This window comes from Protomyctophum parallelum (genome assembly GCF_964188405.1).
Source record: "Protomyctophum parallelum genome assembly, chromosome: 5".
In the NCBI taxonomy this organism is placed as follows: domain Eukaryota; kingdom Metazoa; phylum Chordata; class Actinopteri; order Myctophiformes; family Myctophidae; genus Protomyctophum; species Protomyctophum parallelum.
Genome location: NC_139702.1, coordinates 51,945,141 through 51,962,504, shown reverse-complemented (window position 1 = coordinate 51,962,504; position 17,364 = coordinate 51,945,141). Strand labels below are relative to the sequence as shown.

The window sequence follows — 17,364 nt, the reverse complement described above, 5'->3', positions numbered from 1 at the left end:
ATCACTCACTCTCCCTGCCACTCTCTCTCTCCGTTTAGGTCCACGCCCATTCTGTCTTGTCTTGCGGACGATGTTTTGATGAGGACAAGGTCCTGCTTCCTTTCCTGGGACATGCCCTTTCCTGTCTGTGGGCCGACCAGGGCGTGAGGGCCGCGGCAGCCAGGGGTTATGAGTTTGAGCTCAACGACTCTGCACTGTAGTGAGTCCTCTTGCATGCGTAAACACACACACACACACACACACACACACACACACACACACACACACACACACACACACAATCAATAGACTCACTAAATCTATCCTTACTCCAGATCAGGGGTGCCCAAAAGGTAGATCACGTTGAATAAATAAATTAAAAAAAGAGAGAAGGACCTTTAAGGGTCAGTTTGCAGCAGTGTACTGCAAAGGAGACAATAGAGATTAAGAGACATCTCAAAGCTGAGCAGTGATATCTGCCAAGAGAGGAGAGGGGAAGGTCTGCATCCACATGCGTGTGTGTTGTGGTCGTTGAGAAGGTGCTGTAGCTCACCAGGGGGCTGTCTGTTCTCATACTCAACCCTAGCGAAAGACCACTTCTGTGGGGTTATCTACCCCGACAGGTCCTCTCGTCCCCACTGAGAACCACTGGGCATCACTATTGCACACCACTCCCTTTGGACATAACACACCCTCGCATATACGCAAAGGCTAAAAGGCGAAACAATCCAAAAAACGGCAGGGTGTGTGCCACTGTAGATGATCCAGAATGACTACTTTTAGAATATCACTGTTGCGTGTGTCACATCTCAGCTGAGCACACATGATTAAAACCCATTACACTTGATATGGTATAAGCTAATTTGTTTGTGTTGGAGAGCTTAGCGTCAGTGTGTCATTACGGTAAGCCATGGTGATCCCACTGCTATGAATATTCAACATGTAGATAAGCCGCCGCTCCCCCTGGGGCTCCAGATACACAGTCAAAGTCCTCAGTGTCAATTTATATTATTAACCCATTTAGGCCTGACGTCGAAATTAAAAAAAGTTCTTCTAAAATCCACCAGTTTTCTGAAATAAATATTTTCACGGTTTCTCAAAAATAGCAGACCTACAAGCTCGTAGCGCGCCACTCGGTGGCGCGCTATGAGCTTGTAGATCTGCTGTTTTTCAATAGCTAAAATTATGTTAAAACACCAAAAGGGGTTCCCGCCCAGAATGGGTAATTTATCCCATTCTGGGCGGGCACCCATTTTGGTGTTAGCATCATGTTATGCTTTATCTATTGAAAAATAGCAGATCTACAAGCTCATATCGCGCCACCGAGTGGCGCGATACGAGCTTGTAGGTCTGCCATTTTTGAAAAATCAAAGAACGACTGACATTTTTAGAATCTGATCTCAGGTCAGAATGGGTTCATCAGACCAGTGTGTGTCCAGTGGAAAACCTCGTATGAATCTGATCTCAGGTCAGAATGGGTTATACTAGGACTGCGCCCTTTTGGGTGCCCGCCTACTTGGGGCCATGCATGTCGAGAGTGCCGCAAGTCGTTCCATTTATTTATATTGACTATGCAGCCGCGACACAAACATTATGCGACGCTCGGCCCCGTCAATTAAGTGAAGTTATTTCTTTATTGAGCACGTGAAGGCAGTGTGCGGGGTGTCTTCTTCTTACCTGCTGCGACCGCTCCACCAAAGCATCTGCCAGTGACCTTTTTTTATCAGGTGTGCAAATGACACTGATTACCTGTGATACCGTGTCGTGAGTCAAAAAATTATACTGAGGATTTTACTGTTTATTTATATACATGGGATTTAATACAGTTTTCATCTCGGGTGTGTCTGTTTAAAACTAGTTATTTTCTTCTCCCTTGTGTTTTCTTTTTCACCTAGTGGTGTGTCTCGAGTTTTTATTTTAGAATTAATTATTTTCCTGTCATTTCAACTCCCTGCCCCCCCACACACACACCACCTCCCCTTTAGTTTCTTTGACAACATGGGCCGTATCATCGCTCCGGATTATGTGCCCACGGAGATGGACGTTCTCCGAGTGCGACTTCGGACCACTGGGGTCATAGAGACCCAGTTCAAAGTCAGCCACCTCATTTTCAGGTAAACCGATTTGAACTCGCCTGTTTTATTTGTGACACTCCCCATTTAGTGTTACACACTATACCAAAACATCAACATGGTTTTATAATGCCAGGGGAAATCTGTATAACCTATGGCTGGTAGAGTTTAACGCTATATGGCTCATGCTTTTACATTTCATTGCTGTTGGGTGGGAAAGACTGGAAACCTTGTATGTCCAAAACTGTTACTATTCAGAAAATGGAAACAAGAATGACACGTCATTAATACATTTCATTGGTTCAATATAAAACCCACAGACACACTTAACCACTTTCACTATTACTTAATTGTTTTTACAAAAATACACTGTAGTACCATGAAGTAGGACATTTATTTATGGAGAGGTTTCTGGCCAACAGCAACAATATGACGCATGCTTAGAGTTTTGCAGTCGGCACGTTTCAAGAGCATGTTGGCAGCCACCAAACCAAATGACTTTCCTTCATCTCTACAGCTTTTGACGTTCTTATCACGCCTTACAGCCACAAGATTTGTCTAAAATGTGAAGCTTCACTCAATACGTCAATGCATTGCCTACAATATCTACTGGTTTTACACTCGCCTACTGACCATGCCGTATGCAGACACACATACAATGCAATGCAGTTGTCTGTCTGCCTGTCTGTCTCTCGCGCACGCACGCGCGCACGCACGCACACAGTCCATAAAATTATCAATTCATCAGTCTTATCAGTGACGGGGCAGATATCTGAGCTCTGGGACACTATAATCATTGTGTCGCATATTAACAGCTTCCTTATCCTCCTCCCTCAAAAGCTAATTTCCTTAATCCACTGATGGTAATGACAGGGCGGTAGATGTTTATGAACTTGACTGACACAGCCATCTGGACGAACATGTAGAACAAAGCTTCAAAGTCAGCCTAGTTACCATTCTATGGTCAAAACAAATCAAACTTTATGTAACACATGTGCAATAAAGTGTAACTGAGTTCTCTGTTAAGATAAAGAAAACTTTATTGTCCATAAAATGTATGTTAAATTAATGAACAATGAAGTATGAGTGAACTGACATATCGTTATTAACTTATTACCCATAGCACAGTGGGCACTGGGCAGTTGACTTGCGTTGTTCTTTAACCCATTCTGACCTGAGATCAGATTTATACGAGGTTTCCGCCGGACACACACTGGTCTGTTAACCTATTCTGACCTGAGATCAGATTCTAAAAATGTCAGTCGCTCTTCGATTTTTCAAAAATAGCAGACCTACAAGCTCGTATCGCGCCACTCGGTGGCGCGATATGAGCTTGTAGATCTGCTATTTTTCAATAGCTAAAGCATAACATGATGCCGACACCGGTCAGAATGGGTTAATGAAGAAAGTAGGAGACGCATAGGAGAGATGGCTCTGTGTGAATTTATGTAGCTGAAGGGTAATTCTTTGATGCATATTCACTTTAATATGTCACTTTAGTATGTAAGATGTTTTGGTTCTCCTTCAAAAAATTCTTACAGTTGAAGGGAATAAAACATTATTTGTATATTTGGAAGCAACCAGTAAAAACACATTGAGACGCACATTGCGTCTCTTTTACACGTGCAGGGAATTACACTTCAATGATACATCGTACATGTCCTGTCATTGCAATTATTTGAGATAATCGCTAAAATGTCTTGCTCAATTTTCATAATACTCCTTGTTGAAACATTTTCATATATACACATAACATTTTCAAAAATAGTTGAAATAGCATACAAGCTCAAAACGCGTAGATCGGGTATTTCCGCTATTCATGTTTTTGTTGCAGTATAAACTTATTCAATAGTTATTTGTCATATCGGCCTTTGTGGACCTATTGTTTATGAAGCCAAACAGAATTTTCGTTTGTATTCAATGACATAATCGTGACAGCCCTATGTGCATCTGTGCTTGTGTGGAGCCTGTGCATGTTTTATCATGCGTAACCACTTTTTAATTTATCGTTCCATCCCAGTGGAGGGTCTTTCTTATCTTTACAATCAGATTTGCTTTGATCCCTCTTTTGTCTCATAACTCTGTCTCTCCTTGTACCATCTCTAAATGATTTCTTCTTAAATGAATACAAGCCCTGCTCTCTCTGGTTGAGCTCATGAGGTCTCTCTTTATCATATAAACACTGTAGAGAGAAGTACTCAACGAATGGCCATATTGGATATTGGTATCATATCCATCTCTTTACTTCATTCTTACATGTGTGTAGTTCTTAATTTTGTATCCTGCATGCAGAAATGCATGGCAGGGTAAACGGGCCTGACGGTTTGTGAGTACGTTTGTTTTTTTAGCAAGAACATTTGAGAATCGGTGTGTTGATTTTCATGAGCCTTGGAGGGAATAATCAATAGGCTGTCCTGAAGAGATAATTAACATTAGAGTTACAGAGTTGAAGGTCTCAATTTTAGCAAAATTATGGATGGGCAGATGATACTGTGCAACATTTCACAGCTAAGCTTTGATCTGCTATCTTCTGCAGACATACCCTGCAAATTATAGTTAAGATCCCTGTGGAATCAAAATCGGGCAGATGGAACTTAGTGTCATTAGCAGTGACGCCATTGCCAAATGATGCAGTCAGATGTGAGGTCCCAGGTGGTTATCCAAGTATCCTAACCAGCCTCCTCACTTGCTTGTTTATTCATTGGCTCTTGAATTAGACAGATAAATTGCTTTTGGTTAATTGATAAACAAGGGCAGTGTGTGTGTGTGTGTGTGTGTGGTAAATGGTAAATGGTGCATTTATATAGTGCCTTTATCCAAGGCGCTTTACATAGATGTGTGTGTGTGTGTGTGTGTGTGTGTGTGTGTGTGTGTGTGTGTGTGTGTGTGTGTGTGTGTGTGTGTGTGTGTGTGTGTGTGTGTGTGTGTGTGTGTGTGTGTGTGTGTGTGTGTGTGTGTGTGTGTGTGTGTGTGTGTGTGTGTGTGTGTGTGTGTGTGTGTGTGTGTGTGTGTGTGTGTGTGTGTGTGTGCGTGCGCTCCTATTACATATTTTAGGGAGTAGATGGGAGTAGGTGGCTTCCATTGTGTCTGTGTGTGTTGAAATAGGCTATACAGATAGTACATATCAGTGTATATCATAGTGTTGTACAGTAGGTTTTGATTCTAGCTAACGTAGTGTACCATAAAACCAGTAAGACGCCATGAGGGCGAGAAGCGACCTCGCCCTTGTGCACTCATCCACCTGGGTGACGGCAGACCGCTGGGCGAGCGCAGGGGCTTTGGCGTGGGGGGGTTAGATCAACATGGAATGAATTCTGTATTGGCCATATATGAGTGTACAGGGTTTGATGAGGGCCCAGGTAGGGCCGGGCCTTCATTTTTGGGCCTGTTGATAACTCTGGGGCTGGCCTGTCTAGAGTTTGAATGGACAGGTAACAGTCAATGGGGAGACATCAAAGAGGAAGGACGGGTGAGGTAGGATCAACATATGGAATGTCAGAACAGGTCAGCTCCATATATGGAGATCTAAAGGGTTTGAGGTTTGAGGTCAGATGTAGAGTTGCTGGCTGGCTCCATATACTGATTATGCAGATCTAGGTGAGGATTCCGTCTTCTCCATTTATGGCTATCCAGGGTTCGATGAGGTCAGTGTCGTGATCTTCATACTGTATATGGAGACGGCCATATATGGAGCGTGTCACGAGGCGTGATGGACTGACAACCATATATGAAGACATGACGGACAGACAGACTGACAGGTTTTGCAGGTTTTCATCGTATTCATAGCAACCTACGGTCGCAATAAAACGTATATTCAGTTATGCTAAATTGTGGAAAATCTATAGTTCTAAAATGTGTGTGATCAGTCAAACGGTGTCCGAAATTAGCTTTCCACAGACACATGGACACACAGATAGATGTGAAAACATAATCCCTGCCTTTTGGCAGGTCCACTTACGTCAATGGTTACACTTTAAGCATTACATTAGCACTGAGGATTTTACTGTCATTTAAAGCCAGTAACATTTCAAATATCTTCATCTTGCCTCTAGTGTTGGTTAATAATAACAGATAGATAATGTAGGAGTTGATTCCATAGCTATGGCAAATTCATTTGTTGAGGCGTTACAGAAATAAATAGGCTGTAGCTTACGGCTGCTCGATTAAGTGTTTTTTTGCATGTGTTAAGTCAGGCGAACGTGAACCCTTCACTTCTGATCGGTTCAAAAATGCGGGTCGACCTTCTAGTATATTAAAACCCATTCTGACTGGGCACCCATTTTGGTGTCAGCATCATGTTATGCTTTAGCTATTGAAAAATAGCAGATCTACAAGCTCATATCGCGCCACCGAGTGGCGCGCTACGAGCTTGTAGGTCTGCTATTTTTGAAAAATCGAAGAACGACTGACATTTTTTTAAATCTGATCTCAGGTCAGAATGGGTTCATCAGACCAGTGTGTGTCCGGCGGAAACCTCGTATGAATCTGATCTCAGGCTGGCTGGCCAGGGGCCGGAACTCTGACGGCACACTCATGTCACCATGACTCAGCCTTAACCATATAAGGAGTTCCCAATGCAGCTACGGCCAAATATAGAGTGTGTTGTCTAACCTTAGACATTACGCTGCAACTCATTCAAATCTTCAGCCATCAGATAAATGAACACTCAACATTTTAGCCTTCTTCATTATAAGGACCACTTTGTGTGAGGGAGTAGGGGCCCCTACTCAAGTCAGTTTGTGCGTGCGTGCGTGCGTGTGAGTGAAAGAGTCGAGAGTGTGTGTGAGGAGTGAATTAATTTCTATTTTCGTGTCTAGCCCATTCTGAACGGGCACCCATTTTGGTGTTGGCATCATGTCATGCTTTAGCTATTGAAAAATAGCAGATCTACAAGCTCATATCGCGCCACCGAGTGGCGCGATACGAGCTTGTAGGTCTGCTATTTTTGAAAAAAATCGAAGAACGACTGACATTTTTAGAATCTGATCTCAGGTCAGAATGGGTTCGTCAGACCAGCGTGTGTCCAGCGGAAACCTCGTATGAATCTGATCTCAGGTCAGAATGGGCTAGTGTCTATTATAAGACACAAACAACATAAATACATGGCCTACGTGCGCACTTGATGACGTATCTTTTTACGTCACCAAGAATGGTGGTCCCTGATTGGCCGACGGACAACACCGTCATACCCAGCCGGTCGCAGTACTTGCGCACTCTGCAATATCACATTCACTTCCTGAGCAAAGAAACTACACAAAAAGATAATATTTGGTTAATACCCCAAAACGGAAATAAATATACAATACATCACATGTTTTTTTTTGTGTATTTGTCCCACACTTTCTCTAAGTATATAAGAATATCTTATGTTCGAAAGTCTAAACCAGTCTCTGCATCACTTAATCATATCAGATCCAGGTTTCCACACCTACTAAACAATTTTTGAAGTTCATGTTTCAGTTTATGATTCAAAGGGCAGTAAAAAATAAAATGGGACTCATTCTCAGTATCGTAACTTCGTTTATATCACAGTAAGTGCAAATCCGCTCTTCTATTACTCCTCTAGTGTCAAGTACTTTTCACTGGCATAACAGCTTTTTACCATAACAAATGTTTCTTTAACCATAGAGATGTTTACAATACTGTTCTTTTGAAAACTGTCAAGTAACCCAGTTCTGAGAGTTAGAAGTGTATTCTACTGCACTTACTGCTGTGTGTGCGTGCGTGCGTGCATGCGTGTGTGTGCGTGCGTGCATGCGGGGGAAGATGAAATAAAGAAGCTGTAAAATCCTATTGAATATGTGGGTCTGAGAGATCACTAGGTGCCATCCACTGACACCATGTATTGGAAAGACTGTTAATCAAAGGTTTTTATTACCAGCAGAGGGGGGGGGGGGGTGTGTGTGTGTGTGTGTGTGTGTGTTTGTGTCCTGGGATATGGCGCAAGGAATACTTTAATTGGTATTCCACAGAACCTAGGGTTCCATGACGGTGCCACCTAGGGTGCCACCCATTTTGAGAAACCCTGGTTGTCTCCACCAGGCCGAAGGCATGTGGGGAGAGTATGTTTTGCACTCCGTCCGTCCGTTTGTGTGTCCGTCCGTCCGTCCGTCCGTCCGTGTGTGTGTCCGTGAACAGCTAATCTCGGCCACCGTTAACCCGGTCGATGCCATATTTTGCACACACACTCCCTGGATGCCAACCATGAACCTCTGCCCCAAACATTCCAGAACGGCCTGTTATAGCGCCACCAGGAGGCCGCTTTGTGCAAAACAAGTTTTTGCACAGTACACCTACAGATTTTGTCCAAACATCACGCAAATTGGTACACAGTCTCTCTAGAGCCATTCAACGAAACGGGTCTTTCAGATTGATCAGACTCCATCCTGATTGGTTAAGATTGGCTTCCAAAGTTCACAGGAGTGCTCAGTTTCAAACAAAATGCTGCAAATCATGAACACATCGCGTGAATTCCGTGAAATTGTGCACCCACATTCCCACTAGGCCGAGGACGAAATGCCACATGAACAATTTCAACTCAGCCTCAAGGTGGCGCTATAACTGGCCGAAAAGTGTTTTTACCTCTAACTGCACGGATCTGTGGATAACCTGGTGGAGACCTGTGCCCGGAAGGGCACTTTTTTTACAAAGTAATTCCCTTAGTCTTTCTTTCTCTCTCTCTCTCACTCAGTCACACACACACACCAAACCCATCATCTTGATCCTCAGCCTACTAATCAACAATTAAACGAGGATACTGAATTTATTCAAGCCATTAACTCTCCAATTTGTGTGCGTGTGCGAGTGTCTGTGCGTGTGCGTGTGATTGTCTTTATGTAGATGTAATTTCACCCACACACCCATCCGGTCTGGTTTGCTGCAGACATCTATATGCCCTTTGACCCCTCTGTATTTCTCCTCAAACAATTGAGGCTCCCTCTTTTCCCCGTTATGAAAATGAAACCATCTGGATAACCAAGCAATATTGGAGAAGAGGGCGAATTTATTTGAGCAGAGAGTCCACAGCAAGAGGGAAAGAGTGGAGGGGTTGTGAAGAGGTGAGATTGGAACAAGAGGAAATTGAGTGAGGGGACATACATTCTTTTAGATTAAGAGAATTTAATGTGCACAATGAGATTTTTGACAGACCCTTGTGGAGGCCAGCCGATGTACTGTATGACTAACTGACCCCCCCACTGTTGAAACACAGATGTAGACAATCATTCAGTGTGCTGCAAACGGGCAGCAATATACACCCATTTCACCATTCTTCATTCCCGACAAACTCGACATGGAAACGGTGTATGCGTCTCATTCTCCATTATCCCTCCACAGATGCAGGCATTTCATATTGTACTAGAGCGGTGCCCGTGGGGCCTCTACAGTGGTACCCGTTGGGCACTGGCCTACTTGGAACGATGCATGTTGGAAATGCATGCCCCACCCAGATATTATGTCTGTGTCCCTTTTATGCCCATATGGAGTTCTTTGTCAGGAATGCCCAAATATGGAGTATGTGCAGACGGCAGAAGGATGTCGGAACAGGCCAGCTCTCCATATATGGACCCTGGGCAGGGGCCCTGTCCAAGGCACAGGCGGGCAGAAGCCTTTTTGGGGGGTTCTGGACAACCGTGGGTCTGACCGACTCAACACCGGGCACTGCACTCCCTGCGGTGGTGTGGCACGCGTGTGTCAAATTTGAAGTCGGTGGGGCGAACGGTTCTCGAGTTACGTGGATTACACACAGATAAGACAGACAGACAGACAGACAGACAGACAGACAGACAGACGGACAGACAGACTCGGTGCATTTATAGATAGATAGTAAATGTTACCCTTTTGTGCCAGGTTCCTACCCTACGTGATCTTGACTCCCATTTTGGAAACTTGCATTCCAGTGTGTACCTGATTGTGCCAACAAGTTGAGCAGGAAAATCCTTCATTGCATTGGAAAGATAAACACGTTAAAAATCAAAACGTAATATTTGATACATTTCTTTAAAGATTCAATTATCAAGTTAATTACCCCATAAATAGTAGTTACCTGGAGACTCAACTTGAGGATAGAAGATGATGGCTCTAATTTAGCAAAGTTTTAAAACAGTTAAGTTCCATCTCTTCCTGCTTTTACGTGTATTCCTATCTGTGTGTTGTTTTTTGAGAGGCGCAAACCACTTCAATGAGTGATCTGTGTCTGTATGTCTAAGTACGACCCATTGACCCCTGCAGCCCTGCCGCTGATTGGGGCCACATACAGATCACACACACACACACACACACACACACACACACACAGCCTACACTGCTCAGTTCACACGGGTGTAATTCTTCTCACTGTTCTGCCTGCCCGAAACAAAGCGACACTCTTAACTTAAATTGTTTCTCCATTTGGACATGCCGAAGCAAAATCCAACCAATTTCAAGTTGGCCTCTGTTCAACACACACGCTGTGAACTTGAATTCCACAGTCATTTCCTTCATTTGCTCATTTAATGTACAGTATGTACAGTGATAGGGGTCTTCTGTATAGTTATTATTTTGTGTATTGCAAGCTAGTGTTTCTGTTCTTTCTCCAAGGTATTGATAGTATACTTGAATGATCCTCCTGTAGGATGTACGATGTCGGAGGTCAGCGGACGGAGCGGAGGAAGTGGATGGGTTGTTTTGAGGACGTCAGGGCCGTGCTGTTTGTGGTCTCCCTCAGCGGGTATGACATGACCCTGATGGAAGACGCCTCCATGGTAAGGCATCGTCCAATCGGCTCCTTTCATTTGACACTTCTATTTAACCCATTCTGACCTGAGATCAGATTCATACGAGGTTTCCGCCGGACACACACTGGGTCTGATGAACCCATTCTGACCCGAGATCAGATTCTAGAAATGTCAGTCGTTCTTCGATTTTTCAAAAATAGCAGACCTACAAGCTCGTATCGCGCCACTCGGTGGCGCGATATGAGCTTGTAGATCTGCTATTTTTAAATAGCTAAAGCATAACATGATGCTGACACCAAAATGGGTGCCCGGTCAGAATGGGTTAAAGGTTTTATGACATTCATTTTCATTTATTTTTATTTTTATTTTTTATTTGAGGTTTTATGACCTCAATTACACCCAAAAAACCTGAACTTTGAACATTCAGTGGATTTTCTGTGGTCTGAAGTTTTCTTTGGGGTTTGGAAGCCTTGGAAGCCTACAATGAAAACAGGCAAACAGTGAAAACAGTTACATCTGCTGGCAAATCCCATTGACATATATGGGATTTGCAGTGTCTTACATCACTTACTGCCGGCAAATCAGAGCACCTGTTTGAGCCAGAAAACCCCAGATCACAGAAAATCTACTGAATGTTAAAAGTTCATGTTTTTTGGGTGCAATTGAGATTAGAAAACCTAAAAAAAATAAGAACAATTCCAAAACCTTTTTTTTTATGTCACAATCCCTTTAAATCAGAGCATGCTTGGTATCAGTATTGCAGCCACCAGCAATCATAGGGTCTGTCTCTGGACCTGACTTTGTTTAAAGATGGTAAAATGCTCTCTCACCACTTTACGATGATGATGATGTCAATGTCTTCCCTTTGTAGAATCGTCTGCAGGAGAGTCTAAAGCTCTTCTCCTCCATATGCAATAATGTATTCTTCAGGAGTACCTCCATGGTAAGCCATCTGCTTAAAAATAAAGTCGTGTTTTTTTTTTTGAGTGGTGCAACCACTCCTACAACCAGCAAAGTCCGTGTACCTGTGTGTGTACCTGTGTATCAGTGAGCACGAGTATGTGACTTTATAATACCAGTAGGGGGCGCCAGAAACCGAGAGAGGGGGGGAGAGAGAGAGAGAGAGAGAGTTGCAACACTCAGTTCACACAGGTGTGATTTTTCTTCTTCGCATTACGTTTTGGACTTTTAGGGACTAGGTAAAAATGTGTATATGTAATACGTATATATAAAAGTCCAAAATGTAATACGAAGAAGAAATGGCATCTATTGTTAATTATATCTCCATTATGACCACAGACCTTTACGGTCTCAGTGTGTCAGCAAAATACAAAGTGTAAATTAACTTAGAACGCCACGGTTGCTAACATAAATATAAATCTGATAATCTCAAACAAGTAAATGCTGAAGACAGAAAGGCAGAAATTCAGATATAAGAAGTACATAAGTACATGTATTCACTGATATCCTGGATATTACAGTTCATGAATGTTTTATGAGTTTCATCGTTCACAGAAGAATCGGAAATATAATTTGCAAAATGTGTGTGTGTGGCCCATAGATGTGTGTGCTCTGGTGTGTGTGTGTGTGTGTGTGTGTGTGCGCGCACACGCGCAACTGTCTAATTACTGTACATACATACACTACGTATAGCAAGTCCGTTAGTGATGGGCAGAGTGGTCACGGATTAATGGAGGAGACCTGTGTGTCTGGGAAAAACATGTAACATGCATGTACGAGTGCACAACATGCACACAAGCAGGGTGCATTGATATAACCTTTCGTCTGCGAGTCCCCTGTCATTCATGATTAAACCGTGTGTGTGTGTGTGTGTGTGTGTGTGTGGAGTCACTGATGGCAGTATTTAAAAGTCAAGACAAAATGCACTTCTCAAAGTGTATGAAGTGTATTGACCAAAACAAAGACTGGTCGACGTGCAAGGATAGAAACTTCTGCTTCACCACACTACCAAAAGTTTGGAAGCAAGACAGAGATTCAGTAAAGTGTGTCGTGCAAACATTGACTGGTTCAGTGGTTTGTAAATGCCATCATTTAGTCTTTTTTCTCTCTCTCACAAAAAATAACCTATATGTGTGAGAGAGATGGAAAAAGCATGAGACATGTTTGTGTCCAGGGTTGTGTGTGGGCATCGGTATTATATGGCTACCAGGCTCATTAAACAAGTGTTTAACGATGCTCTCTTTTTATGTGGGAGGATCGAGGTTGTTACTTCCACCTCAATTAGCTCTTCACTGTGGCTGGTTAGTAGTAATTAGTATTACACACCTAGTCGATCCTACATTCATTGTTCTCTTCAATGAAATCAAATTCGTCTCTGTGATCATATAGAAGCTGAAAGAGAGACCAGTTTTCCGGTAACAGTGGTCACATCAAAGACAAAGGTTTGCATTCAGAAAGAGACAGACAGAGAAAGATGAGAGAGAAGAACATTGAATACTCATATGCACTGCAGGATAAGGGATCAGTGTAAGTATATTACACTGATCACTTTTAGTATTGTATAAAGTTAAATACAATACTAAAAATGTATCAATTATAGCAACAAAACAACATGGCCAACAACATAATAAAACATTGTGCAGGTGAGGTTGTAAAACCCCGTGGGGTTTATAAAGTTAATCTCACGTAATTTACAGGTAATAATGGGCGCGTTCGGAAATGCGCCCTGAACGCACTGGTGTGCTCTCTTGTTGTTCGTTTATTCAGTGCACTCAGTGCGTTGTCGTTCGAAAATCCAGTGCGCTGCACACCGGGTGTGCCGAGTGCACGCACTGAGCGACCCTACCCTGAAGCTGGGGTTGGCCGGTGTGATTCGTGTGAGTCACAGCTGTGGTCGTTCGGAAATAAGGCACACTGAACGCACTCTGTGACGTCACCGCCCACCACACTCAACAAACTGACCACATTCCCGGTGCGCGTTTCCGAACGCGCCCTAAATGTTATTAATTAAAAACAGGTAAAACTATAAAATTAGAAAAGTCACCTGAAAAATAAAACGAACAAAAACATTATAAGTCACAAATATACAGCATACTGTAGTAATACTAAAAACTACAAATGCAATTGATGTATATTTATTTCATACCATACAGAGGAGAATTGTACACGGCAGACATGAGACGAGATGATGTTCCACGATGTTTATTTCAACGAAGTACAGCAGCTTACAGCATAGACTCACGCCCGCCAGCAAAGTGGCCAACGTCTCCACACAAGGCTCGCGCCCTGACTGACAACTCATTGTATATTTGGTCACTACTTTAAGCACTCTACATTGGCGTGGGGGTCGACATTTGTTTGCATATTATTAGTGGCACAGTCTTTGATCAGCCAGTCTGTTCTTTCAGGTCAACAAACTCTTTTGTCATACAGATAGGCTAGCCACCGGACTTCAGCTCCAGGATATATCACCCTGCAGGCCGACACCCTATGCTAATCACCAAAAATAGGTCTACTACAGATTCAAGGACACAAGAGCAATGCATGTCAATCACACAAGGAAGAATATCATTGTATAATTATGGAATCCCATATTCTTCACAATGCTAAAAGCCATGTCCTTCACATTTACTGCGTGCACTGATGCTAAAAGCCATGTCCTTCACATTTACTGCGTGCGCTGATACACAAGTACAACGTACACTGGCACATTGAACTGAAAGATGAAAGATGAAGTGAATAGAATGAGACCAGAAGGCAAGGTTAAGAGGTGTATGAAGTCTCATGCTGTTGAGTGCCGGTGGACTGCTGTAGCTGGGTACGGGGACGATTGATTGTCCACTGATGTGTGGAGCTGGATAATTGGCCCAACATCACCATCTTATGCCGGCATCAACACAACTATTGATTCCCATTGTATCTAAATAACATTGTGGAACATTTTCCATACATTTATCCTTTTAAATATTATTTAGTTTGTAATTACACTGCAACACTGCATTCTTGAAATTGTATCACTGAGCCACATTTGACGTAATATGTCTGTTTTGTTTATTGCAGATTTTATTCATGAACAAGATTGATCTTTTTCAAGAGAAGATTTTACACTCTGGCCGACATCTACGGTTATATCTTCCTCAATTTAAAGGTGAGAATATATGCTGGGCAAATGCAGTCAGAACACTCAATTATTACATATACTGATAACCAAGAAGTCAATGCACTCTCACACATACCCACACCAACTGGGTTATTTCCTTGGTTTGGTCTCAGTGCTTGCTCCCCACATCGCATACAAATGTCAATATAAATGCAAAAAAAAAGAATAAGACAACTGAGATTGGGGTCAGCAAGCAGAGCAGCATTCATTTCACCTACCTTGACCTCCTATATGTGATCATATATGTAGAGAAAATCCATTTTAGTCTTCTTTGATGAACAGAAAGGGTGCGATGTTTGGAAGGGTTTTGAGAGTTAGAAACGTGCTGAAGGTTTTCACCAGGTTTATCTTCCATACTTTACGAGGTGCTGACTGTGACGTGGACACGGCGGCTCGATTCATAGCAGCCACCTTCGTCTCTCTCAACACCATCCCGAACAAGCTCATCTACCACCACTTCACCACAGCAACCGACACCTCCAACATACAGATCGTCTTTCAGGTTGTGATGGACACCATCATCAAAGAGAACCTGGAGGCTGTGTCGCTTCTATGACTTCTATGAAGAGTGGATTTGATCCTAACCTTGTCTCTCCTGCTCCATTAGCCAGTGCCTGGTTTGTTGCTACTGTATTGAAGACTAGTAGGGAAATGTATATATTTTGTGCTATGCACCTTTTAGTGTGAAAGTCCAAGCCACTGCTGTTTGGATCGTGGTCCGGGAATCAGTGTTTGAAGGACACTTCCGCAATGCAAGCTCGGGACGGGACTTGAGAGCGGGTCCTGCTGTTGCAAGGCGTTCTTTCTACACACTATGGCTGGCACACTAAACGTGGCTGGTTTCTTTCAGTCCTACAGGCTGCGGTGCGTTGTGAGCTTGTAGATCTATTTTAGGTGCACAACACCGGTATTAAGTAGGAATTAGGCCTTAGTGCCCAGATAAAGACTGGAAGCCCCTTGCTTGTGTGAAAAAGTCATTCTTTTAAAGTGCAGAAGCACAAAAATGTCGTTATGGCACACAGCATAGCCATTTTTATGTTACCCTTTGAAGACTTTTTTCACACTGTATATCACAGTGTGAATTCTAGCACCAGAAGTGTTTTGTCTACATCTCTTGTGTTTAATATGAATCATAACACTACTAGAAAGAAAAAAATACATTTTGACTAATCTTTAGCCATGGTCCTGAACTTTTGTAAAAGTGTGTGTGTAATCACACTTCTATATTGGTTATTTATGTTTTTGTACTTTGCAAATGTTATGACTCATGGGTATGACGTCACATTTCATTTCAAGCAGTGTCATTTCATTTCGTGTGTGTGTGTGTGTGTGTGTGTGTGTGTGTGTGAGAAACTGTAAAACACATCTCTAAGCTTTCTTCCTACGTTACTTTACAAACTTTACTTTATTCCTCACGCTTCTCTTTTTTGTCTCAAACTAAAGCTAATTCATAGTTTGTCAGATGATTTTATCGCTCGTCAACAATAGCTGATTTTTTTTGCAAGCAACGCCGTTCTACAACAACCAAAACAATAAGCTTAACTGTACTCTTCAGTTAACCCATTCTGAACGGGAACCCATTTTGGTGTCAGCATCATGTCGTGCTTTAGCTATTTAAAAATAGCAGATCTACAAGCTCATATCGCGCCACCGAGTGGCGCGATACGAGCTTGTAGGTCTGCTATTTTTTTTTAAATCGAAGAGCGACTGACATTTTTAGAATCTGATCTCAGGTCAGAATGGGTTCATCAGACCAGTGTGTGTCCAGTCGGAAACCTCGTATGAATCTGATCTCAGGTCAGAATGGGTTAAGCTTATTTTTTGTGGCCTAGTCATATGTTTTCCTGTATTGACATGATAAACACCATTTATAATTATTGTCCGCCAAAGCTGGGAGGGTGCTTTCTTTATAGGGAACTGAATGGCATTTCTACAGATGAAGAATCCCCTCTAGGCTACTGGATGGACTATTTCATCTGTCTTTGTGTCTGTCTTGACTGAAGAGTGGTGTGGTACATCACAGATATTTAACCCATTCTGACCTGAGATCAGATTCATACGAGGTTTCCGCCAGACACACACTGGTCTGATTAACCCATTCTGACCTGAGATCAGATTCTAAAAATGTCAGCCGCTCTTCGATTTTTCAAAAAATAGCAGACCTACAAGCTCGTATCGCGCCACTCGGTGGCGCGATATGAGCTTGTAGATCTGCTATTTTTCAATAGCTAAAGCATAACATGATGCTGACACCAAAATGGGTGCCCGTTCAGAATGGATTAAAGTGAGAACAAAATAAGTCTCCCTCTAGAGAAACTGGAGGGGAAATACATCCTAAGTGCCTTGGAATGAACTTCTTATATTTAAATAATGTTTCATACAATTATGTAACTTTTACATATAGGCCTATGTACTATGCTTAGACTTTGTATTCTCTCTGCTATACCAAAAAATATATAATTAATGTAATAAAGATACA

General features: G+C 42.6%; 1 protein-coding gene across 1 annotated transcript in view; it reads left to right on the top strand.

Moving 5' to 3' along the window:
* Positions 1 to 16,910, top strand: part of gnav1 (guanine nucleotide binding protein (G protein) alpha v1) — a 34,943-nt gene extending 18,033 nt beyond the window's left edge. Inside the window, exons 4-10 of the mRNA XM_083764969.1 lie at positions 39 to 199; positions 1,965 to 2,093; positions 10,663 to 10,792; positions 11,637 to 11,708; positions 14,786 to 14,873; positions 15,251 to 16,429; positions 16,683 to 16,910. Of these exons, the coding sequence (XP_083621095.1) occupies positions 39 to 199; positions 1,965 to 2,093; positions 10,663 to 10,792; positions 11,637 to 11,708; positions 14,786 to 14,873; positions 15,251 to 15,441 (771 nt within the window). The 3' untranslated portion in view covers positions 15,442 to 16,429; positions 16,683 to 16,910. The remainder of the gene's footprint in view (positions 1 to 38; positions 200 to 1,964; positions 2,094 to 10,662; positions 10,793 to 11,636; positions 11,709 to 14,785; positions 14,874 to 15,250; positions 16,430 to 16,682) is intronic.
* The last annotated feature ends 454 nt before the right edge of the window (positions 16,911 to 17,364 follow it).